Raw genomic sequence first — 25,529 nt, 5'->3', positions numbered from 1 at the left:
AAATAGGATAGGACACGTGAACTATCTATACCAATGACTAGGCTTTCAACAATTTCGCTGTTTTATTGCACTTGTGAAAAGGGTAGACTGCGAAGTGACGACGACAAAAAGAATTGAAATTCCTCATTCAGTTAACAACTCTAAAATTATGTTTTTTTTTTCATTGACGTAAGCCGAAATGATAAGATTCGTCTAATAAATAACTGCGTTTTAACTTCGTTATCGGTAGATCGAAACCTTTTTTGAAGTTACAGTAGCATTTATGGACTTGTTTAACTTGGATTCAGTTACGATACACGTGTCACTAACACTTATCCGTAGAAAGTTGTCACAAATTGAAAATCCTAAAGGAAACTTTTAGCAAAAATATTAGAAATTTTGACATCCGTGAAACTAATAAACACAAATATAAAACATTTCACGTATCTGAAATGGATAACCACAATCATAATAACCTTAGACGTTTCTGAATTGCTTAGCCACAACCACAAACATAATAACCTTTGACGTTTCTGAATTGGATAGCCACAACCACAAACATAATAACCTTTGACGTATCTGAATTGCGTAGCCACAACCACAAACATAATAACCTTTGACGTATCTGAATTGCGTAGCCACAACCACAAACATAGTAACCTTTGACGTATCTGAATTGGATAGCCACAACCACAAATATAATAACCTTTGACGTATCTGAATTGCGTAGCCACAACCACAAACATAACAACTTTTGACGTATCTGAATTGGATAGCCACAACCACAAACATAATAACCTTTGACGTATCTGAATTGCGTAGCCACAACCACAAACATAATAACCTTTGACGTATCTGAATTGCGTAGCCACAACCACAAACATAGTAACCTTTGACGTATCTGAATTGGATAGCCACAACCACAAATATAATAACCTTTGACGTATCTGAATTGCGTAGCCACAACCACAAACATAACAACTTTTGACGTATCTGAATTGGATAGCCACAACCACAAACATAATAACCTTTGACGTTTCTGAATTGCGTAGCCACAACCACAAACATAATAACCTTTGATGTATCTGAATTGGATAGCCACAACCACAAACTTTTGATGTTTCTGAATCGGACAACCACAACCACAAACTTTTGATGTTTCTGAATCGGACAACCACAACCACAAACTTTTGATGTTTCTGAATAACTTCAACCACAAAATAATCACGTTTCATGTCTTTGAATCACATAACAGAAAATATAAGGCATTTTGACGTCTCCGTAATGGATAACCACAAAAATATTAGTATTTTTGACCCCTCTAAAATGGATAACCACAAAAATATAAGTAATTTTGACCCCTCTAAAATGGAAAACCACAAATATAAGAAATGTTGACGCCTCTGTAACGGATAACAATGAAAGGACAACCAATAATATAAGAAATTTTGACGTCTCTATTTGAAGTCCCCGAAACGGATAACCACAAACTTAAAGTTAATTATTTTATTGTCGTAGACCTATTAGTACGAGTATTTCGTAAGATTTATCATTATTAAAAATTTGTCAGGGCTTAGCTTTTTGTCCCCTTTTTATTATGTACTTTTCTACCTTTTTGCGCAATTTAACAGTTACCACAAACATAACCACGTTTGATATCTCCGAAACGAAGAACCACAAGTATCAACTATTTTGACCTCTCCGAAAGGGATAAGCACAAAAACAAGAAATGTTGACGCCTCTGAAACTGATAAAACTTTTGGACACCTCGGGAATGCAAAATATTCAAACGGATAACCATAAATATGATTAATTTTGGCGAGCACTAAAATAAAAATTTGCTTCATTAGTATTATAATATCAACGGCGTTTAAGGATCTAATATCAGCACATCCGGTTCTCAGGAAAGCCATCCATCTAATTCACGAATTATGTTCGCCATATTGGCAAAGTAAACAAGAACGGGTACTACTCAATCCTTTAGCCGAAAACAATGGAAGTACATTTGCGTCGTCATGGTAACCGATAAGCCAATTACAGAGCGACAAAGGTCGAAATCGCGCTTCCAGCACGTGTTAGAGCCGCTAAAATGTAGCCCACTAGAAAAAAGAACGATCTAAAACACGGTTGATGGCTTATCGACGAATTATAGCCTTGAGATAGCGCGAAACAAGGTGCCAAAAACCACCCGAAATAAAGTAAACTTCTTCGTGGGTTGCCATAGTTTTAAGTTGGAACTGACCTTTACAAGCAGTATAATCTTTACGCCAGTATCTACTTGAAAAGTGTCATCTTGTAATACCATAAGTAACATAATTAACGTAAGCTGAATGATAGTGATTGTATAATCGGAAGTTTCACACCCTACTATCTTTGTTGGCCAAATGACGCCCAGATTAGGATGATGACTTTAACGCCATAACGATTTCTATTTGTCAAATTCAAAAATAATTATTTCGGAATTAAAGAAGATGTTAATTATTTCGGAATTAACGTTATGTTTCGGTTCAATAATATATGATGTTTCTGCCAAAATAAAGGTTATTTTTACTGTTGAAAGCGTTTAAATTTTAGGCTGATATCTCTCGGGCACAGCTATTATCTCGACTTGAGTTTTCAGTTCTTTCCCTAATAATGAATTATATGATCAACGGCAAAATTAAAGTGTCATTACTTGTCTTATAATAATACCATAAGTCTATAATATTGTTCCATAAGTTTGTAACTTTGGGGAATATTTTACTTCAAGCTAGTAACGTAGTGACGTCATCACCAGAAGAAAATCTCCCCCTAGCGAGGCGCTGTCATAGGCTACCTGTAACGCGTTAGCAAGCGGACGCAAAACGGTGAAGCCCTGAATGCCGTTTGTCTTGTGAATAGCTCTCAGTAAAAAATTTGCACGCGAAGAATTGGAAGTGTCACACTTATTTTACAATATTATACTCTTATGATAATACTAAGTAAATGTTACCGGATTTGAACTTCACCCCGTAAGGCCCAACTCCATTATCTAACTTAACGTAACCGCGAAAGACTGTTTTATTAAGCAATTAATCAAAATTTAGATAGTTAACGGATGAAGACGCTATTACCCGCCAGTTACAAAGATTTGGACGGGTGGGAAGGGGGTGGGTGGGCGGGGTGTCAACCTTATCAATGGTCCCCGTAAATGTCACCACAGATAACGTAACCAACTAGCCTTCAGAGCCAGCAAAAATTGGAATGTAAGCCACTAGGCGGGCCGATCCCTATATTTTTGTTATTTTTTTACTGTTACATCTTCACTCATTTAATTCGCGTTGGATTCGACATCGATAAGACTGTCTATAATTTTAATCCAAATCGTCAGCGGTTACAAAACGATTGTGGAACCAGAACTAAATTACGGCGGAAATTGCAATTCTAAAGTCAATAACGCTCTCGGGAGAGGATACGGTAATTCTAATATGATAATCTGGAATTTAGTCGCAGGGGAGTGATATTTTTATTGGGTTCGCGAGATTCGTTTGATGTTGGTTTAGTCCCGGTATAAGGTAATGATGGAATCGCACGAAAATATGATGTTGGTTGATGGAGCCCGAGGGAATAGCGGTGATTTAGGGTAAGTTTAATATCATCGGTTTTACTCTGAACTTCCTTTGGTTACTGAGAATGTAGGCCTTTTTCTTAAAATGTCGACTAGCATGATCTACTACCTAAGCTCCTCCCTCTTACTGCATAGCGCCATTTAGTATCAGTCCTAAGAGCGTTTAATTTAAGCATAATATAATTCCAATAATAATGGAATAGTTTAATAATAAGGTACGGTAGCTAGTTCTTTAGATCGTTCAACTTTAACGATTTAATTATTGAACGGATAGAAACAGAGTTGGTTAACGATTGAACGGATAGAAAAAGAGTTGGTTAACGATTGAACGTATTGAAACAGAGTTGGTTAACGATTGAACGTATTGAAACAGAGTTGGTTAATGATTGAACGTATTGAAACAGAATCGGTTGAGGACTGAATGTATTAAAACAGAGTTGGTTAATGATTGAACGAATTGAAACCTAATCGGTTGAGGACTGAATGGATTGAAACAAAATCGGTTGATGACTGAACGTATTGAACAGAATCGGTTGAGGACTGAACGGATTTAAACAGAATCGGTTGAGGGCTGAACGGATTTAAATAGAATCGATTGAGAACTGAACGGATTTAAACAGAATCGGTTGAAGACTGAACGGATTGAAACAAAATCGGTTAACGACTCCTCGGATTTGTAGTGAACGGATCACAAACTGATTACATTTCTGAAAACAGGTCAAGCTCACAATTGTCAGGATCAACCCTCTCAAAACGGGTCAACGCATTTGATATCAGTAACCTTAACACGTTCTTAGTACGATCGGAATGTAAGATTGGATTTTTATTATATAAATATTGAATACCGATAGCAAAACCAAGGACCGAAACTCGAAGGAAATCCCGCGATGGGACATCTTCAAGAAGCCAGTCAAGAGGGAAAAGAAACGGAGCGACGAATCCCTGCTGATCCGAGTGACGCTGAAGATCCTGCGCCTGTTGTGTTACTTCTTCTGCTTCCTGATCATTCTGTCCACTTCCGTTTTCGCCAAGATGACGCTGTCCCTCATGTCCGCCCAAGTTCAGTCCAATCGAACCATGGACCTTTGCGTCGAAGGTAGGCTGATACAAATAGTCGAAATACAAGACAAAATGGTTTTGGGGAGAATGGTCTTGTAATAATCCTAATTCATCAAGAATGTATTTAATTTGTACATGGTGGTAAATGTCATCCTTATGAAATTAAATTATACTGAGAGAGATTCTAACCTAAGTTGAGATTAAACAATTAAGTTTAACTTGTATGTGTTTACATAATAACATTCTACAATTCTACTGTTTAAACACATCAGATCATATTTAAAACTAATCAAACTACCAAAATGCCTTTTTGTAGATTATTAAATAGTTGCAAATATCCAAATGCTCTAAGGTAAGTTTTCTGCAATTCAATTGGCTCATTGAGTCACGTGCTCTATAGCTCATTTAGAAACATGCCAAACCAAGTGCTAGAGTTATTGTTAAATGAAAGGGCATTTGAAGTTGCAAAATTTCCAAAATAAAGGCTATTAGATGCTGAATTTTCCTGAAATTAGCTGACTTTAAAACACAAAGCATCTGCTTAACAAAAGGCTTATTGTAGCACGCAAGGTCAGTTGTATCCGAAGTAAATACCTAGATGGCGCCACTGTTAGATCTTCGTGTTACAATATCTTATCTTCGTACCCCTTACCTAATATGATAAATAGTTGGGCAAAGAATATATTTTAAGTCAAATATTTTTTAACAATAAAATGAATAAAATTTTTTTATGCAATGTGAATTTTTTTTTACATCTTTGCAGGTAGCAATAAAAGATACGTAGTGGACACTCCGATATTGGAACGAATGGGCTGGTCCTGGTCGATATGGTTCGTGCTCGTCATCCCGGAATTTTTCGTCTTCGTAGCGTGCGCTTGGGTCTGTACTTTCAAGAGCAGTCAAAAACCCAAGACAAGCGCTTTTATGATGGTAAGTTTCTGCAACAGTTTTTCATTATTTTCCATAAATGTGTCAGTTAGACGAAATAGTTATTGATAGTTACGTTTAGAGTGACGTAGAAAGGGAATATTTAAAGGGCATATTAAAGTACTTCTGTTGTTCTAGATATTGTTCGATCATTGCTATGTCTGTGACACTCGCGAAAGATATAAATGGTTTTCCTAATTTTGCTAATGGATAGTTATAATTTTCATAGTTTAATTAATCCTGGACTGATAGTTTTATAGACGTATTCACATATTGCCTACAGGGAAATATGCAAAAAGGGGCGAAATCCACCCGAGGTACCTTCCTATTTAATAATGTTTGAGGTAGATGGCGACACTATAAAGTTTATGAAAAATGAACTTTTTTAAAAAGTTATTATTTAATTACTAAATTATATTACTTTAAATTCTTATTAAAAATATATAATTTTTGTAATTTAAATTTACAATTAATTTTAACAGTAGTTAACACTATCCGCCATAGATGGCACTATAATACAATTTTAAACTATCCAATCAGGGAAGATAATTTTGTATTTTAAATCTCGACAAAACCGTTCTCCACTAAAAACTGGAAACTTTCAACCAATCGTTGAAAATCAAAATTATGACGTCATGTTGCTATCAGAGTGCCATCTACTAACAAATAACGTCATTGCCTGTTAAAAATTGTAAATCGATCTATAAGGTTTACAGTCCACCAAAATTGAGGGGTCATTCTAGAAATGGTTCTCAGTCAAAATTGAACACGTGAAAGAGAGGTAACTGACACTCTAATATGAAAAGTAATGACAGACTTTTCGTTTATCTTGTCGTATTTCAAACACGATTTATCACTCCCAAGGTAATGTTGACGGAGACCCTGCACGTCATCGGGGTGTGTTTGCTCGTGTTCGTGTTGGCGCCGGACATGGACTCGGTGTCTTCCGCGCTATTTCTGAATGGATTATGTTTCGTGCCGGCGTGTTTAACTCTCTTCGGACGGGCGACCAGCGATTACAATTTCCACATGAAGATAGCGCTGGACATCGGCTGCATCGTCGTGGTCATCGGCGGAATGATATTGTGGGCGGCTGGCTCGCGTTTGTGGTTATTGCCCATCGTGGGCATCTTAATTTCGATCGGTTGGTGGGAGAATTTTATCGAGGAAGAATCGCGCAGTCCCTTTTTCGTGTTCCTGACCGAGTTGAGGACCGAGTTGAAGGAACACAACCGTCGCTACTACACGTACATGTTCATCTCGATCTGGAAGGTGATCGTCATCTTCATCTTCTTCCTGATATACCTCTCGATCACGGCCAACCACGGCGTCCTGGATTTATTGTCGAGCTTCGCCGGAAGTTACCGCGAACAACCGGTGACTATGGTTCAGTCTTGGCAAACTAGCAAAGACGCCTTGGACGGAGTGAAAGGACCCAATATTTTGTCCCACGGACTTCTGCCCTTGTATTTCATGCTGATTCAAGTCGGCTGCGCCCTGTTGTGCTATCTGATCTCGGTCTTCAGTTGCCAGATTTGTATCCAAGAGTTTAGCTTCTCGCTGCCCCTGTGTATCTCCGTCCCCATTTCGGCCTTTCTGACCAGTTCCCTTTGTTCCTGGAGAATGGAGGACTTCTGTTTGATGACCGACATTTTCCCAAAGTACGTCTTTTGGAAATGTCCCGAAGTGCAGTTCGCTACGGAGTTTTTGGGTGAAAAGTACGGCTGGATTTGGGTTCTGTGGTTTTTGGCCCAGATTTGGATAACCGCGCACATCTGGACGCCGCTCAATATCAGACGAGCCGCCATCGACAGGTAAGTCCTTTTTTATATTAGCGAGGGGTAGATACGCTAAGTAATAGACTGTTATAATAATAATTTCAATCGCGATTTAATCTTTAGATAGTCAAATCTCGGGTGTCCTAATAATTATAATTAAAATATTTATTATATTAAATACTATTTAAAGTAATTTTCGGCTCTATAACAAAAGCACATATTTAAACAACTTTTCTCTGAACTTAGTTTGCTTAAAATCCAAAGTAACACAAGCGCAAAACAAACGTTGTAAAGTAAAATAATTATAGAAACTAGAGATGAGTCCGGCGGCTAGTTTTAAAGCCCGACCTGACCCAACCCGATTAAAAATACAAAACTGAAACCCGATCCGACCCGGCCCGATAAAATTGAAACACGGCCCGGCCCGACGCGAAAAACTTGCACTTTATGTTTATAGTATACGCTTGTACCAAGAATGTATTTATTTCTACTCAGGGAGAATGAAAATGTCGAGGTTATTTTTAGCGTTTCTCTAATTCCACCCGTTGGGGCCCCCGGTATGCTCCTCCGCTTTAATAAAATAAAATAATACTGCAATCTCATTGGTTCTTAAAAATAAATTTTTCGACGCGATGAACGCTGCAGCGAGTACGCAAAAAATAAGACCGCCTCCCCCCCCCTTAGCGTGACGGGGTTAGGGCCTTAACGTGTCCGTCGATAGTCCCGACATATGCATTCTCCCTGAGTATAAATAAATACATTCTTGCTTGTACTAAATGCTAGAGCGGCCTCACAGATTCAAATTTTGTCAGTAGATGCCGCTTAGAGTTCTTTGAGAAACGGTTGAAAAATTAGTGAACGTGCCAAGAGTATGATTAACACGTGATAATGATTCGCTTTCTGTATGCAGATATTTGCGGTTGCGAATAAAAAAAACTTGAACGTTCGATCACTAATATATAAAAAGCCCGACCCGACCTGGTCAGTTTTATGTAAAAAGCCCGACCAGACCTGGTCAGTTTTATGTAAAAAGCCCGACCCGACCTGGTCAGTTTTATGTAAAAAGCCCGACCCGACCTGGTCAGTTTTATGTAAAAAGCCCGACCCGACCTGGTCAGTTTTATGTAAAAAGCCCGACCCGACCCGGTCAGTTTTATGAAAAACGTCCAACCCGACCTGGTCAGTTTTATGTAATAATCCCAACCCGTTTAAAAAAAGCCCAACCCGGCTCGGCCCGAAACAAAATTATAAAATTAAACCCGACCCGACCCGCCAAAAACTTCGATATCAAGGCAGGCTCGGATTGACTAAGCCCGCCTTTAGACAGGCAAGACTCATCTCTACAAACTGTACTATAGTAAATGGACTTTAACCTATATTATATTTCAATTTAAAGGGATAATTACTCAAATACGGCAAAACTTACCCTTTAAAATAAGCTCAGAATCTTAGCGTAGACTTTAATTTGTCGGTTCTTTGTTTAGATTATTCGTAATTCCATTGTACAATGGCGCGCTCATTGAACAGTCTTTGGTCTTGAATCGAAGGAAGCATAAGAAGAAGCCGTTAGTCAGGAATCCAGTAAGAACTTTTCTTTAGTCGTACCAGAAGTATGTCATGTTCATCTTACGAGATAGGGTTGTTCAATATGTATTTTATAATAATAATAATCAGCTAGGCTAATACCCAAGGCACCACCTTAGGCCTAAGTCATCATGCGACTTTTGAAGCCCTTAATTCAGGTGGCCGGGTTACAATGCGTAGGAGGGTGGTGGCAAGCCCTGCATGCCACGAGATCGAGCCAACAGCTCCCTACACTAACTATTACCGATAAAGTATTTTGCATTTTACATTTTGAGTTTCTAGGAAAATATTTTGCATTTTACATTTTACATTTTGAGTTTCTAGGAAACTATTTTGCATTTTAAATTTAGTGGGTTTGATATGTGGAAAAACATTTTCAAAATGCTTTTTCAAAATATTTTTACTCTCGTACCGATTTGGGTACATTTGTTCGAATTTCATTCGTCCGAACGGTGGTACAAATGTCCGAATGAGCATTTGTCCGAATGCCGGAAAACAGGATCGTATGTGCGAAAACGTATTTCAGTTGCCCGAAAAATTTATCACAACTTTTGTTGGTGATTTAGTCGTTCAATTTATGTTAACTTTACTGGCGAATTTCATTTGTTCGAATAATCGTTTGTTCGTTTTTTCGAACATTAGGAATTGGTTGTTTTTTTAAAATATTGTTAATATAAGAAAATAGTAACATTAACGTGCACCTAACCTAACCTAACCTAACCTAAAATATCCACAACATTCAACGCAATTCCCACTTACTATATCGGCCAAAGGAAAATTTTTTAATTCTTGTACTAAAAAAAATCCGGACCAAAAAAAAACAGCAATAAGAAATACTAATTTAGCGACAGAATTCGGACAAGTGATGCTACCGATTCGGAGTGGACGAATGAAACAAACAAGTTGTCCAATTCGAACAATTGAAACATTTGTTATTTCGGTGGTTCGGACGAATGAAATTCGAACATTTGTTCCACCGTTCGGACGATTGAAATTCGAACAAATGTACCTACCCCCTGGTACCATCATGGCAGCTCTTGTAGATAAAGTTTGTCTGCTATTTACTCCTAAGTAATCATAGATGGCGACACTCAGCTACTCACTTACTCAGAAGCAGACGAACATTCGTACAGTGCCACCCAAGGTTTTTAAAATCATGCGTATCACCACTTTAATTCCCACGCTGGCTGCGAGGATGGTTTTGAAATTTCTACGTAATTATTATTAATTAATAATTAATAATAATAGTTAATTAGTAATTAATTATTAATAATTAAAATATAAATAATTAAAAAGTAAACAGTGCATTTGTAAGAAAACATTTTGCATTTTGAAAAAACAATTTTCAAAATGCATTTTGTATTTGTATTTGTTTTGAGGTGCAAAAACCATTTTACATTTTGCATTTAGAAAAACCAATTTTCAAAATACAAAATACAAAATGCAATTTGAAAATTGTTTTTTCAAAATGCAAAATGTTTTCTTACAAATGCACTGTTTACTTTTAATTGTTGTATAGAGAAAATATTTGTCATTTTATATATCGAATTTTGAGTTATGGAGAAAGTGTTTTGCATTTTGCATTTTGAGTTATTTAGAAAGTGTTTTGCATTTTGCATTTTGAAAAAAAAAGCATTTTGAACAACCCTGCCATCTATACACTAACGTTCATCTATACACTAACGTTATTAACTTAATTGTAACGCATGTCGAAAGCAAAATAGTGCGAGGTGAAATACGTCATCAGAGGGGAGAATATGGTTTTTAAACTGTAAAATATCCTTTAACAGTGTAAATTGTACATTACACATTATAATAAGTGAATTTATACATAAATCTATGTATTTGTACCCCGCCGTTCCGCATTAGCACTACGGCGGCCTACGAGAATAAATAAATAAATAAATAATAAATAAATAATAAATAAATAATAAATAAATAATAAATAAATAAATAAATAAAAAAATGAATACTTTCGCAAGTCCGAGTAACATTCCAATAGGAACTAATTTTCACGGCCCCCAAATTTACCGCTTGTAAATGTAACGATGTAAAATAGATAAATAACACTGCATATAAATATTTATATAAGTGTATAATATTCTTACATAAGTGTGACACATCCTATTTTTCACACGCAAAAGATTTACTGAGAGCTATTCACAAGACAGACTGCTTCGTCGCCGTTTTGCGTCTGTTTGCTGCCGCGTCACACGTAGCCTTTGACAGCGCCTCGCTAGGGGGAGATTTCCTTTTTGTGATGACGTCACTCCGTTACTAGCTCTCAGTAAAATAGTCCCCAAAGTTACAAACTTATGGAACAATATTATAGACTTATGATATTTACTTGTAAAAGTTTTAGAAAGTTAGTATAAGATGTATTTCACCCAACCTATTTTTTTGAAAATCCTCGAGAGCGCGCGAAAGTATGTTTCAAACTAATTACATTAGCAGCTAAATATTTATCTCGTAAGCGATACATGATATACTCCTGGTCACACGTAGCCGGGCTATCCGCCTGACTTTGAACTCTTACGCAGGAGGACATGGCGGTGGAAGATAATAACGACGCTTACCCCAAAATGCCTTACGAAGATTTGTACGAGACCCTCGACCTTCAAAAACCCAAATCGGACATTCGAATCTACGCGTGCGCGACCATGTGGCACGAGACCCCCGATGAAATGATCGAGATGCTCAAGTCGGTCATGAGGTAAGGTCACTCCGCGCTCCCTCTTTTAGAAACGTATCTCACGCATCGAATGACCTTGAATACAGGGTGGATCGCCACTTGTCGGACCAGCGAGAATCCAGAAAATATTATCAAGGGGATCCAACGGCCGATTACGAATTCGAAGGTCAGTGCAGAATCTTTTCACGGAGAGGACAACGTCAGTGGCGTAGACAAGGAGGGGTTTCGGGTCCAGACCCCCTTGGGCCTACCTTTGACTGTACTAAATTTCCACCTCTTCTCGATCACCCCTTCTCGACCCCCCCTTAAAATTCACATATTTCAAACCCCCACTTGATGAATTTCTGACTACGCCGCTGTTGGCTCTTAATTAGTTTAGGTTGGCTTAGATGGTTTGCAATTTTCAAAAATTGAATTTTTCATGAGTTAATAAAAAAGCGACAATTAATCAATTTAGAGTTCATAAAGAACCGAGATCGATCGACACGAAAACTTGGCAGTGCTCCCTTTCCTTAGGTACTCCAGTGTAATTAGGTAAAGCCCACAAAATATCTGTAGGGGCTACTTAGCGTCACTAGCGCCATCCGTGGTAGAAAAATATTCACATATTTCGACCCCCCCTTGAGGAATTTCTAGCTACGCCACTGGACAGCGTACTCTCTGTTTCTTGGGCGACTCGTTTGTCAGTTTCAGACCGGGAAACCAAACCTGATTGCGGTATTTTGCGCCATCTGTATTGGTACCTTAAACTACATATAAGACATTATATAAATATAAATGATCTTAATCTTAATTTTACAAAGTTAAATTATATAACATTAAGATTCAATAGATGGAGCGTGGTAGTGTCCAGTCTTTATTCAAGTTAAGTACTATAATTTACTCTCTAAATATCGTATTAGTTCTACTAACTTTCGTTAGATGGGGCGACGATACACTATTATATTTTCCATACATATACTCCCTAACAGGGACAGATAACGATTTTTGGACGAACGTGTGAAAATTACCTAGATGGCTTCAAGAAGGGAAACCATGCATTATAATACTACGCCTACCGTTTGCAAAATGGAAAAATTACACCGCGTAATCATATTTACTGATTTAAAACCCGTAATTGAATAATAATAGTTTTAGAACGACACTCTAAGTATGTATTTCGTCCCGGACTACAATTGAATAGCATTAACATTGATACTTCCATCTGTGAGCTATTTACCTTTGATATATAATAATTACAATTAATACTATAAATAATAAAATAAATAATAAGTATACATCCTCCTGTACTGACAATGTTATTCATTTAAAACAGATGGTTGCCCAAAATACGGTTCAATTTAAAAAGTTGTGCGGCGCCAAATACCTCATATAACTCATATTCTAAAACTATTACGGAAAATATGATTTATAAACAAGTGAATATCCCTAAGCATTGTAAATTTAGCCTTAATAATAATAATAATCAGCTAGGCCAATACACAAGGCACCACCTTAGGCCTAAGTCATCGAGCGACTTTTAAAGCCATTAATTCAGGTGGCCGGGTTACAATGCGTAGGAGGGTGGTGGCAAGCCCTTCATGCCACGAGAGCCAATAGCTCCCTACACTAACTATTACCGTTAAACACCACAAGGTTTTATGGAAACCCCTTTAACCAATGGGGAGAGAGCTTGCAAACTAAAGCTCGGCGTTTGGATAAGAATTAATCACTTTATTTATTTTTATCCGAAACACACAATTATCCACAAATTATCCGAAAAAATCTATTATTTTTACATTTTAAATTGCATTTTAGTCTGGATAATATCCACGAATAAACAGTTAATCGAAATTTTAGCGGTTAATTTATCCGTTTCGCCGAGCTCTATTAGTGTCATAAGTTGCTGCGAGGTGAAAGTGTAATACAGGCTGTACATTTTGCTGCAAAGGTTCACGTTTCATGTTTATGAGGTAGACAAATACTTATATCTTAAGAGTTTTATTACATTTAATGATAATAGCTGAAAACTATTCGTGAGTTCTGAACCGTTAAGAGAACGGCCTAGGACTGAGCTGTAACGTCACGCAAAAGTTCTGGATAGTTCAGAACTTTTGTACGAATAGTTGTGATTCGTAAGATTTGACGTACGCAGCCCGATGTGCAGACGAATTTTAGAGATTTCAACCTTGAGTTCCGACCAGTACTTGCTCTTGAGCAGGTACCATTTAGAACGGTTCCGAACGGTTCAACAAGAGGTTCTTGTCTGCGAATAGTTTGCATTTGGGTAGTTCTAGAATTTTTTTTGCCGAATAGTGCGCATGGGGACTGGTTGAACGGTTCAGAACTCACGAATAGTTTTCAGCTATTATAAACGCATGATCACACGACGTCTGTATTTGCAGTGCATATCTTTTTCGATGACGCCTACGCCCTCGAGAAAGAAGTTACAGAAGTTGATGGAAAAAAAACGGAAATTAAATACAAAGTGGTCAACGACTGGGTCAAGAAACTAATCAATCTGATGGGTCAAGCGGCCGCGTAAGTTTACTTACCGCTTCAAACTTAAGCAGAAGTCGATAATAATCCCCGGTTTGTACAGAAGTATGAAAGCACCAATAAACTCGCTAGAAGCTAATAATAATAATAACAATAATTATCAGCTAGGCTAATCACCCAAGGCACCACCTTAGGCCTAAGTCATCAAGCGACTTTTAAAGCCATTAATTCGGGTTACCATGAACTCTGAATATAGGATTAGCAACTAAAACATATGTCCATAAGTGTGACACGTTCTATTCTTCACTTGCCAAAGTTTTACTGAGAGCTATTCACGAGACAGACTGCATTACGGGCTCCCGCGTCGCAAGTAGCCTTTGACAGCGCCTCGCTAGGGGGAGATTGTTTTATTGTGATGACGTCACTCCGTTACTAGCTCTCAGTAAAATATTCCCCAAAGTGACAAACTTATGGAACAATATTATAGACTTATGATAGTACCTTTCTTTCGACGTGGTGGCGCTAAGTCTACCGAAATGACGCGAGTTCAAATCCCAGCCTTCGAGTAGAAAAAAAAGATGTAGTTCGAGAAAACACGTTATAATGTACAAAATTATAATTATGTTTTTAACACAAAAGAAAAAATTTAAAGATCTTTTAAACAAACTATAATTTTTCTAGTCTCATCACAGCCAGCATTTGAACAGACTACAACGTATAATATTACGTCAGTTACTTTTATAAAATTACACGATATAACTCTGCCGTCACTCGATTAAACTAATATAAGCTTCCCCACTTCTCCATGAAGGGCTTTTTATGGACTTCTGACGAAAGTAATTAAACCAAGATTGTATTATAAAGTTCAGGAATTATTGTTTTGGTTCGGGCTGGGGATGGCACGCAATTGAAAAAAAAAAACCCTCACGCAAATGTACACACAACCATATGCTTGGGGGAGGGGGGGTGGAGCACAGGCCCCTGTGATCCTAAACTCTCGAAACGCCTAGAATACCACGGGATATATTTGTCCAAAGCAAGTGGCATTGGGACGGTAACACAGCGGTCGCAGTTTCGATTCGAGGGGTCGGACATTTGACAATATTCTGTACACGTTAAAGAAAAATGATTTTAAAAATTTTGACAGCATTCTGAAAATCCAGAAATCCAGAAATTTCTAAATCATCATAAAAACAAACACTAAAAATCGGTTTAGAAATTCCGAAATCACTTTGATATTTAAAATCTCTTACGCCAAATTTGGGAGTGTCCGGCTCTGGGTTCGATTCCTGACCAAGATGAAACGATTTTTCTTAGTGATAATCTTTATAAGAAGTACGTTTTATATTCAACAAGTCTAATCGATACAATTTATCTCTACAACAGGAAAATTTACCCGGAGAATATCCGGGAGTTGAGACCGCCGTCGCTGACCATAACTCCTTACGGTGGTCGGCTCGAATGGAATCTTCCCGGAAGTACCCCGGTCATCTGCCACGTCAAGGACAAAGACAAAATCCGTCACAAGAAGCGTTGGAGTCAAGTCATGTACATGTACTATCTGCTGGGGTTCATCACGATGGACCCCAAGAACGACCACCGACGGGGCGAAATCGAAGACAACACCTTCATCCTGGCTTTGGACGGCGACATTGATTTCAAAGCGGGCGCCGTCACGCGGTTGCTCGACTTGATGGATGACAGGAGCTTAGGCGCGGCCTGTGGCAGGATACATCCCATCGGCACAGGTACGGCCATCATGACGAGAGAGCCAGTAGCTAGAGAGTAGAAATATGGGAAATATTTTAGAAATATGGGACATATTTTAGAAATATGGGACATATTTTAGAAATATGGGACATATTTTAGAAATATGGGACATATTTTAGAAATATGGGACATATTTTAGAAATATGGGACATATTTTAGAAATATGGGACATATTTTAGAAATATGGGACATATTTTAGAAATATGGGACATATTTTAGAAATATGGGACATATTTTAGAAATTGTGGAAATATTTGAGAAATGTGGGAAAAAATTGAAATACGGGAAATATTTTAGAAATACGGGAAATATTTTAGAAATACGGGAAATATTTTAGAAATATGGGAAATATTGTAGAATAATGGAAAATATTTTAGAAATATGGGAAATATTTTAGAAATACGGGAAATATTAAATATGGGAAATCTTTTAAAAATATGGGAAATCTTTAAAACAATATGGGAAATCTTTCAAAAAATATGGGAAGTATTTTAAAAATATGGGAATACTTTTAGGAATATTGGAAATATTTTAAAAATATGAGAAATATTTTAGAAATGTGGGAAATATTGTAGAAATGTGGGAAATATTTTAGAAATGTGGCAAATATTTTAGAAATGTGGGAAATATTTTAGAAGTACGGAAAATATTTTAGAAATACGGGAAATCCAAAAGTACAATGAAAATATTAGAAATTTTGGAAATAATGTTTTCAAATTGGCTGGGCCCTTGGCGTATCAATGATAAAATTGCTTTTTTTTCTATTTTAAATGATAGGTCCGATTGTATGGTATCAGAAATTTGAGTACGCGATCGGTCATTGGTTGCAAAAGGCAGCCGAACACGTCACTGGTTGCGTCTTGTGTTCGCCCGGCTGCTTCTCCCTCTTCAGAGCCAAGGCCATCATGGAGGTCATGAGGACATACGCCACAGTGGCCGATCAAGCCATTGAGTATCTGCAGTACGATCAAGGTACGTAACACGTTGTAGACTTTATCAGTTGAAGACAGGCATTTGGCATTCATTATTAATAATCAGCTAGGCTAGTACACAAGGCACCACCTTAGGCCTAAGTCATCGAGCGACTTTTAAAGGCTTTAATTCAGGTGGCCGGGTTACAATGCGTAGGAGGGTGGTGGCAAGCCCTGCAAGCCACGCGAGCCCTACACTAACTATTACCGTTAACCTTAACAAGTTTTTATTTTCCCAACAACGCCATAAATTGGGCGATAAATGATCCTCCAAGCTTCCACCGCTAGGGGTCTGACATTCGGAAAAATCGCGTAATCAGTTACAAAATCCCAAAATCAGCGTAACAAAAAAAAACAGAAATAAAAACGAAAATCGTGCTATGAAATCTTAAAATCAGTTTTGGGTTTTTGAAATCACTGAAATCACTTTGAGATTCAAAATCCCGTACGAAAACTTTGCAAATGTACGACCACTCGTTCCACCGTGTAAAAATCTCTCCCCGGCCCTGGTGGGTCTATTAATTTAATTAAGTTAATTTAACTTTTATACGTAAAAATATATATCGAGGGGCTAACCACTTCCTAAAATTCTGTACACCGATTACAGCGAGTACAGCCCTAGGTAGTGCTAATTCTGTAATCGATTACGTAATCACTTTAGTACTGTCAAAGCTGCAGGGTTGTACACCGATTACGGATAGTGATCAGCCCCTTGATATTTATTAAGAATTGTGATAATTTACTGGTTTACCTTGATGGGTCTAACTAGCGTGCAATAACGATAAAGGAGGTGATAGTCAGGTCTGACTTATGTGGCGAAAGTTAGTCATACACCGTAATTTTAGCTCAAATGCGCAAGATATTTAATAAATTATGTAAAACTAAATCTGAATTATTAAAAAATGTGTACTTTATTAGTAATAGACGTAATCATAAATTTATTTACCTGGATTAAGTGTAGATTATGTTCTTCGAGTGACCAGGAAAATACTAGTAAAAAAAATTAATTTTAATCTGTCTCAAACAGGTGAAGACAGATGGCTCTGCACTCTACTGCTAAAGAAAGGGTACCGAATTGAATACAGCGCCGCGTCGGACGCCTACACCCACGCTCCGGAAAGCTTCGCCGAGTTTTATATTCAAAGACGTCGCTGGGGACCATCGACTATGGCCAACATCATGGATTTGCTTCTGGACGCCAAAGACACTATCAAACTCAACAACAGCATATCAACCCCTTATATCTTGTACCAGTGCATGATCATGATGGGAACCATCCTGGGACCCGGCACCATCTTCTTGATGGTAGTCGGCGCTATGGTGTCGGCCTTCCAAATCTCCAACTATGACGCTTTGCTGTACAACACCATCCCCATCGGACTGTTCATCATATTCTGCTTCTACGCCCCCAACGACGTTCAGATCTCGTTCGCCATGATCCTCAGCGCCGCGTACGCCCTCCTGATGATGGCTGTCCTGATCGCCACAGCTATCCAACTGCAAGAGGAAGGGATCTCGTCTCCCTCCGGAATCTTCTTGGTGGCCATCGCGTCCAGTTTCATCATATCGGCCTTCGCTCATCCTCAAGAGTTCACGTGCGTCCTGCACGGTTTCCTGTACTTCATGTTAGTGCCGTCGATGTACTTGTTGCTGCAGATATATTCGCTGATTAACTTGTACAACGTCTCTTGGGGAACGAGGGAGAACCCGGCCCAGAAGGCCGAAGAAGAAGCCTTGATGAAAGCAGCCGCTGAAGAGAAGAAACCTACCGGCAAACTAGGCGAAGTGTCTGAGTGGCTGGGTTTGAAAGACAAGCAGTCGACGCTATCCAAAATCTGCCAATGTTTCGTCTGCACCTATAACAAGGGAGACGAAGAGGTGGAGGCCGTGGAGCTCTTGAAGAAGAACCACACCCAACTGGAAGAAATGAGTTCGAGGATGACCATGGTAGAACGCTCCACCCAAGCCCTTTTGGAGATGTTCGGTAGACAAAGCTCGCCGTTAGTTAGCGGGGGTAGAAGATTTTTCGGCACCAATAACGACGCCCTTTCTACCATAAAAGAGCTGAACAACGAAGAACCGGTCTACGAGGAAGGTGTTGACGTACCAGAAACGACTAACAATGGTAAACGGTTCAGCTAAAGACAGAGGGTTTTGCTGTAGCATCTCTTACTTTACTTTCTAGCTCAAGCCCAAGAGCCGACCAAGAAGGAAGAAGTGGAAGACGAGAACCATCCCCGTTGGTCGGAGGACCCCATCTTCAAGGACTCGGAGCTCAAGACCCTCAACGAAAAGGAGAATAGCTTCTGGATGGAAATGATCAAGAAGTACTTGCTGCCATTGGACCGAAGTATCAAAACGGAACAAAGGGTCAAGTCCGAACTAATCGAGCTGAGAAACAAAGTGGTCTTTGCCATTTTCATGATGAATGCCATCTTCATCCTAATCGTCTTTTTATTACAACTGAACAAAGTAATTAATAACTTAATCATCAGCAATTATATTTAATAATATAATTTTTACTAAATGATTTCGGTTAATGATAGCCGGTCGCGGAGTTATTTTACTTTTGTAAAAGTTTTATTTTTCTACAACCCTTGAATGATCTTTTAAAACGTCTGGGAGTTCCAAAAACTAGTCGTTAGTCCTTATGCTCTTAATCATTTATATGGTCACTAGCGAAACAGACTCATTAAAAATAGCGTTGAGATATGTGTATTTATGTTATTTATGGTATTTGTAAAAATCGAGCATTGTTGACAATTGGTTATTTTTTACCGTAGGATAAACTATTCATCGAATGGCCGATTAATGCCAAATACAACGTCACTTACCTGCCCGACAGCAGTCGCATCAAGATTGACTACGAGTATCTTAAAATGGACCCCATCGGATTGGTCTTCGTTGTGTTCTTCGGGACCATTCTGATCTTCCAATTCTTCGCCATGTTGGTACACAGGTAAGGACAGGAGTGAACCAGAAGTTTTCAATTTCATCCCCCATAAGTGTATCTTACACGCGTTCAATATTCACAAAGAACCAGTTCTAGAATTACTTAAAATTTTTGGTGACGTAAGACCAACGACAATCCAGGAGACGAATTTAAACTGTAACTTGTATGAAGTGTTAAAACCATCTAGAGGTTTGAACGCTTTTGCTTTTGCGTTATAAAATTCCGGTTTATAAAATTTCAACAGACGATGCTTACATCATAAGTGAGTAACCCTAACGTAATCCGAGATTAAATCAATCCATACCCAAGGCACCACCTAAGTCATCGAGCGACTTTTAATGCCTTTAAATCAGTTAGTCGAGCTAAATTTCGTAGGAGGGTGGTGGAAAGCCCTTCATGCCACGCGAGCCAACAGCTCCCTACATTTACATGCATCAGATTTATAGCCCGGTGTACCGGTAAGATTGAAACTACACCACCGGAGGTCCATTACAATTACCATTAACCTCAGCAAGTTTTTATGGAAGGAGAAATCGCCTTTAACCCGTGCAAACTCAACTTCGATTTTTAACGCAGTGCCACAAGGTGGGATCAAATCCGGGTCCTTTTGCGGTGAGACGAAAGTGCTAGCCACGCCACCACCCCACTTGTTATGATTTAAGCCACTCTCTGTTCAAATATTAACCAGAAGTAATCCGCGCTACAGTTGATATTCCTCTTCCATATTTTATGTGGTACTTCTTATTGAGTTGATTATTTTTCTCATTGTGGGCGTTTACCTTTTTTGTATGAGGTCAATTATACGTCACTCCACACATATTTACCTGTAATTACTTCGACTAGCTAGCATTCTTATTGAACATAACTAGAGACTTACAGTTAGGAGCAACAAACACAAGGAGTACGCAGCTAGCCTTTAAACACGCTTACGCAGTGTTATGTACAAATTTCATTGGACGAGCCTTCACGCTGAACGTTTTACGGGCGGGGGGGGGGGAGACAATTTCCGAATTTTCCACTTCCAACGGCAGCAGGCGCTAAGAAAATACACGTCTTTTGACGGGTTGCATTCTCCTTGTGTGGGATGTTGTGTTTGTTGTTCCTAGGTTGAAGCATATGTTAAAGGTGGGTAATTCGATTTAACTCAGAAATGAAGTTTTGTTTCTTTGCGAGATTTTTCGTGCATTGTGTTTAGAAAATAGAAAAATTAAATATTTCTTTATAATATTAAGCTAAAATATAAAATTATTAAGATAGTAATTAGTGACGAAGCATCTTCGCGCGTAAGAAGGTCAAGTTTGTAAAAAGGGAACTCGTTTTTGAAAAAACTGTAGCTACTAGCTAACAGTAACCTAAATCTATCTCCAAACAGATTCGGAACATTCTCGCATATAATGGCCGACACGACATTGCAATGCAAGAGCGACATCGTGGACGAATACGAAGGATTCTCCATCCATTCGGACGAGGAGGAAGACCAAGAAGACGAAAAGCAGACGGACGTCGGTGACGTGGCGGCCGCGCGACCTCCCTTGCCGGGGACGCCAAGGCCAAACAAGTCCGGGAAAATACTGAATAACCACGTCGCTTTGCCACTAAACCCGGCGGACAGGAAGGTGTCCATGTACTTCCTGCACGAGCACGAAGCTCCCAAGTTCGCCACTCTGGAGGAAGCGGCCAGGAATAAAATGAGGAAGGACATCAAACAACTTCAAAGACAAGATTCTAGTAAGAAACTGAACTTTTGAGCAAATGTATTATGTAGTGGGTGGACATTCCCACTGTCCCTATCTGAACTGTCCTTAATGGGGTCACTTGATCCCCAGGTGCTATCCATACTCAACATTCTATAAACTTTCGGAGAGGGTAGTTTGCAGTGGAAGAATAAGTCACTCTAGTCCTCAGATGGGCAAAGGTGGATTCCGGGCAGCCCACGGTGTCGCCTTTTGTCGGGCCGTGATGAGGGCGTTTGTTTGCTATCTGTGAGGCAGTCACGATGGTTGTCTCACTGGCCGAACGCTGTTTCGCAAAGCGCACTTTGGTCCTGGCCTGATTAGTCTCGTAGGCCGCTGTAGTGCTTAGGCAGAACGGCGGGGTACAAATACATAGTTCTATGTAGTGGGTGGACCTTTTTCTCTTGTTCTAGAGCTATAAGTGTATATTTTACTCTAAATCAATCTATTCGCCTGGCCTCGCTGGTGAGAATGACACTACACGTATATACATGTATAAGTCGACTCCGAAAGTCAGTAGGTGTAATTTCGTTCCCTTTTCTTGCAAAGATCCCATTCTCTCAAGTATAAGGGTTGATGGTGATTTTCCTAATTATTAGTTAAGGGCAATTATAATAGTAAGTGTAGGGAGCTGTTGGCTCGCGTGGTGTTCCCCACCACCCTCCTACGAAGCTTAACCCGGCCACCTCATTTAAAGGCATTAAAAGTCGCTAGATGACTTGGGTCTAAGGTGGGATTTGTGAATAAGTTTCAATTTTTCCCCACCAGGTGGATTCATGTAGCCAGTTTTGCCAGTCAAGTAGTGTTTTGGGTATTAGCCTATTATACAGGGTGTTTCAAAAAGTTATGCAAAAGGTTTAAGGAGTTGTAGGGGGTGAGTTGAGAAGTATGCCGGTTTTTTTCGATTTTCCTACGATGAGTGTAGCCTACTAGCCACTGGAAATGGGTCGCAACAAGCGCAAAACCAAGCAGCAGGGAAATGCGAAAATTAAGGTTTGGGTTCGTGTGATAGGTAAAAATGTATTTTGTAAACAAATCGAGGTAACCCGCGTACAAAAGTAAACTTAAACAGTATTTAAAGTCCTGCTGCTTGGTTTTGCGCTGGTTGCAACATATTTGCAGGGGATAGTAGACCACACTTTGAATCTCTCTGGCGCTCTTTTAACTCACCGTAGGAAAATGGGGAAAAAACAGGCATACTTCTCAACTCACCCCCTACAACTCCTTCAAATGTTTGCATAACCTTTTGAAACACCCTGTATTTCCTTCTCAATGTATTTCCTTTTCTGTACAATTAAATCATAATTCATCAAATTAATAAGAAGTCGTAACGCGTGATAATTTTTCAATTTAGTTTCTTTAAATTAAAATAATTGGTTTGGCGTAATTAATTTTCTGTGACGTATGAAATCGGAATTCTTGCCTTTAAAAATGCATTTTACCCGTTGCTAGAATATATGTATATATATATTTCTTATTTAAATTTCAGTGGATAGTCGAAAATTTTCACTGTTGAGGAGAGCCAGTCAGAATCAAAGTATAAAGAGAGTTTGGAGGAAGGAGGGAATTATCGGTGACGGCGACATGCAACGTGGCTCCATCGGTGGATATATTTCGAACCATTCCCAAAGCCCTTCCTTATCCGTTCGTTCGGTCGCCAGAGGGAAGAGCAGTCTCACGTTCACAAACTCGGGTTTCCAAGGCGACGGCGACGAAAACGTATGATCGATAAATTTGATAATCGACTTGAAAGTGATTCGAAATCCTGGACTGTATTCACCTGATAACACTTTTGCAAAAGTTACATAAATACCAAAAGTGTGACAATCCCTGTACTTTCGTATGCTAAAGGTTAAATTAATGCTCGACTCGAGATCGACCACATAAAAGACTATTTATTGTCGCCTTTCTGGATCTTTTTTAGTCTATGGTATTATATCGTACCTAGATGGCGATAGCATCTCCACAGAACGACGAAAAATCGAAAAATACACTAACTTTGACCAGTGCTACTTAGTTCCTCCGTTCCTCACTACGAGGCGTTATTTGTTGGTTTTAACTCCCCAAGGCATACTTTCCATTCTCCCCTCCCAACTTGTATTTCGCTCGTAACATTCATTATGAAATAGGTCCGATTGACACACTTTTGGTAATTATGTCACTTTTGACTGTAGGTTTTCGAAATTCAGTTTAGCAGAAACCACCCGAAAACTGCGAAATAAAGGGGTTTTTTAAATAAATCATATTATCATAAGCAACATAATTTACGTAAGTTTGACACTGAACGATTTGGGTTAATGATAGTCTGTCGCTTATAATCCAATACATTATTCTATCATTATTTTGCAAAAATAAATTTCGTTAATTTTACAGTTGAAAGAATTTCGAGGGGATAACCACTTCCTTAAACTCTATACACCGATTACAGCGAGTACAGCCTTTGGTAGTGCTAAATCTGTAATCGATTACGTAATCATTTTAGTACAAAGCTATGGCAGTCTTTAGCATACGGTCATAGGAGGAACAAATTATGAAAATAAAATTGTCGTCGGGAGAATAGAAAGTGTCATACTTATTTCAATATGTTACTTATGATATTATTATGATAATATGATAACAATATAAATATAACCACACATTTTTTTATATTTAACTTATGTTTTGTAAGCTGCCAAGATATTTGTCTAATTTATCTATTTGCAAAAGGGCACCCGTCAAATATTTGTTTCTTTTTGTTGAGCAAACTGTAACAGATAATAATATTACGCGGCAATACTGAACTCTAAACCACTCTCCAGATATTTCTACTGAGCATTATCAAAAACGCAGATAATAAGAGGCATGTAGGTCTCTGCTTTAAACGAACTGTTTTCCCTTTTTGTACATTCGCTTATTTTAATTAAAGATATTTATACTAATAAAGAGTTATTTTTAAATTTAGTCTGTGTACTAAATGACAAATCAAAGAATCTAAACGTAACGCCATAAGTTAATAATTAGCCTTCGTGTAAGGGTGTCAGTTTATTATCTTCCTCGTGTTAAATGTTTACTGATAACCATTTTTACAACAACTACTCATTTTTTTAGGATTTTGTACGAGGGGTCGGACACTTGTCATTATTTTGTACGGGATTTCGTAGAGATTTTAGAGATTTTATCATTACTTTTTGAAGTGATTTTGGGATTTCAATGTTAATTTACCATAGAGAGAGTTGAAAGATTTTGCGATTTTAGACAAAGTGTACGGGATTATGGTAAATGTCCGACCCCTCGATTTCGTACTAAGTCGTTAGGTCCAACAAGTGTCCTTGACATTGTCACATGCTGGGCCTAGCCGTTCTGAGGTAACTTGTTTTAAGCAGTCTATTTTTATCGTAAGAGGCGCTTATTTCTGCGTCACACCACTGATTGACACCATACGTTCATAATATACAAGCTCTCTATAAGTTAGAATCGTACATAGGCCGTGCGTTAACAGCGATTTCTCCAAAGACGATGAAGTCTTGGCGTGTCGCCATCTGATGGCGAAAAATCGAAACATGAGCTTGCCTGTGAAATCCGTCGAGTTGTCAACAAACCCATATATAGGGAGCTAGTATATTATAAACTTATGTTGACACCAAATACTTTTTGTCATAGTTAGCGTGTTCTGGGAACTGTGCAGAGGCTCGTTATAGGCCTTTATTAAAAGGTGGGTAAAAATGTCGACCCCTCGCAGCAATATTTGAATTTATATGAAAACGAACTTCCTGTCTCGCGTAGTTTCGTGTTTTCGGTTTAAAATCGTCTGCGTTTCAGACGTCGTGTAACGAAATAGAAGTTTCTCATTGGTCTTTCACATAAATTCAAATTCTGCTAGGAGGGTCATCATTTTTACCCCCCTTTTAATAAAGGCCTATACTTTGTTTTTTCATTCCGTGTAAGAACACAACTCCGGAAATTACATGTCAGAGTTTTTGGAAGGTAGAGCACTAGCTCTACACGATGACTTACCCTCATCGATACACAATCAATAATAA

The 25,529-nt window shown here is 38.5% G+C and overlaps 1 protein-coding gene across 2 annotated transcripts; it reads left to right on the top strand.

Moving 5' to 3' along the window:
- Positions 1-3,289: 3,289 nt before the first annotated feature.
- On the top strand, positions 3,290-24,429 carry LOC149924948 (chitin synthase chs-2-like). Of its 2 annotated transcripts, XM_090161242.1 has the most exons (15): positions 3,290-3,580; positions 4,417-4,661; positions 5,388-5,554; positions 6,416-7,365; positions 8,814-8,910; positions 11,454-11,626; positions 11,692-11,771; positions 13,990-14,125; positions 15,470-15,831; positions 16,631-16,825; positions 17,852-18,949; positions 19,010-19,296; positions 19,608-19,783; positions 21,150-21,505; positions 23,000-24,429. In XM_090161242.1, the coding sequence occupies exons 1-15, from the start codon at positions 3,516-3,518 to the stop codon at positions 23,233-23,235; spliced, it is 4,623 nt and encodes a 1,540-aa protein (XP_090017368.1). In that variant the 5' UTR covers positions 3,290-3,515; the 3' UTR covers positions 23,236-24,429. The 2 variants fall into 2 exon arrangements, with proteins under 2 accessions (XP_090017368.1, XP_090017369.1); XM_090161243.1 differs by lacking the exons at positions 3,290-3,580; positions 4,417-4,661; positions 5,388-5,554 and adding an exon at positions 6,154-6,332.
- The last annotated feature ends 1,100 nt before the right edge of the window (positions 24,430-25,529 follow it).

Source organism: Leiobunum rupestre, chromosome 10 (genome assembly GCF_980474605.1).
Source record: "Leiobunum rupestre chromosome 10, qqLeiRupe1.1.hap1, whole genome shotgun sequence".
Lineage (NCBI taxonomy): Eukaryota > Metazoa > Arthropoda > Arachnida > Opiliones > Sclerosomatidae > Leiobunum > Leiobunum rupestre.
This window is presented reverse-complemented; position numbering and strand designations above follow the sequence as displayed.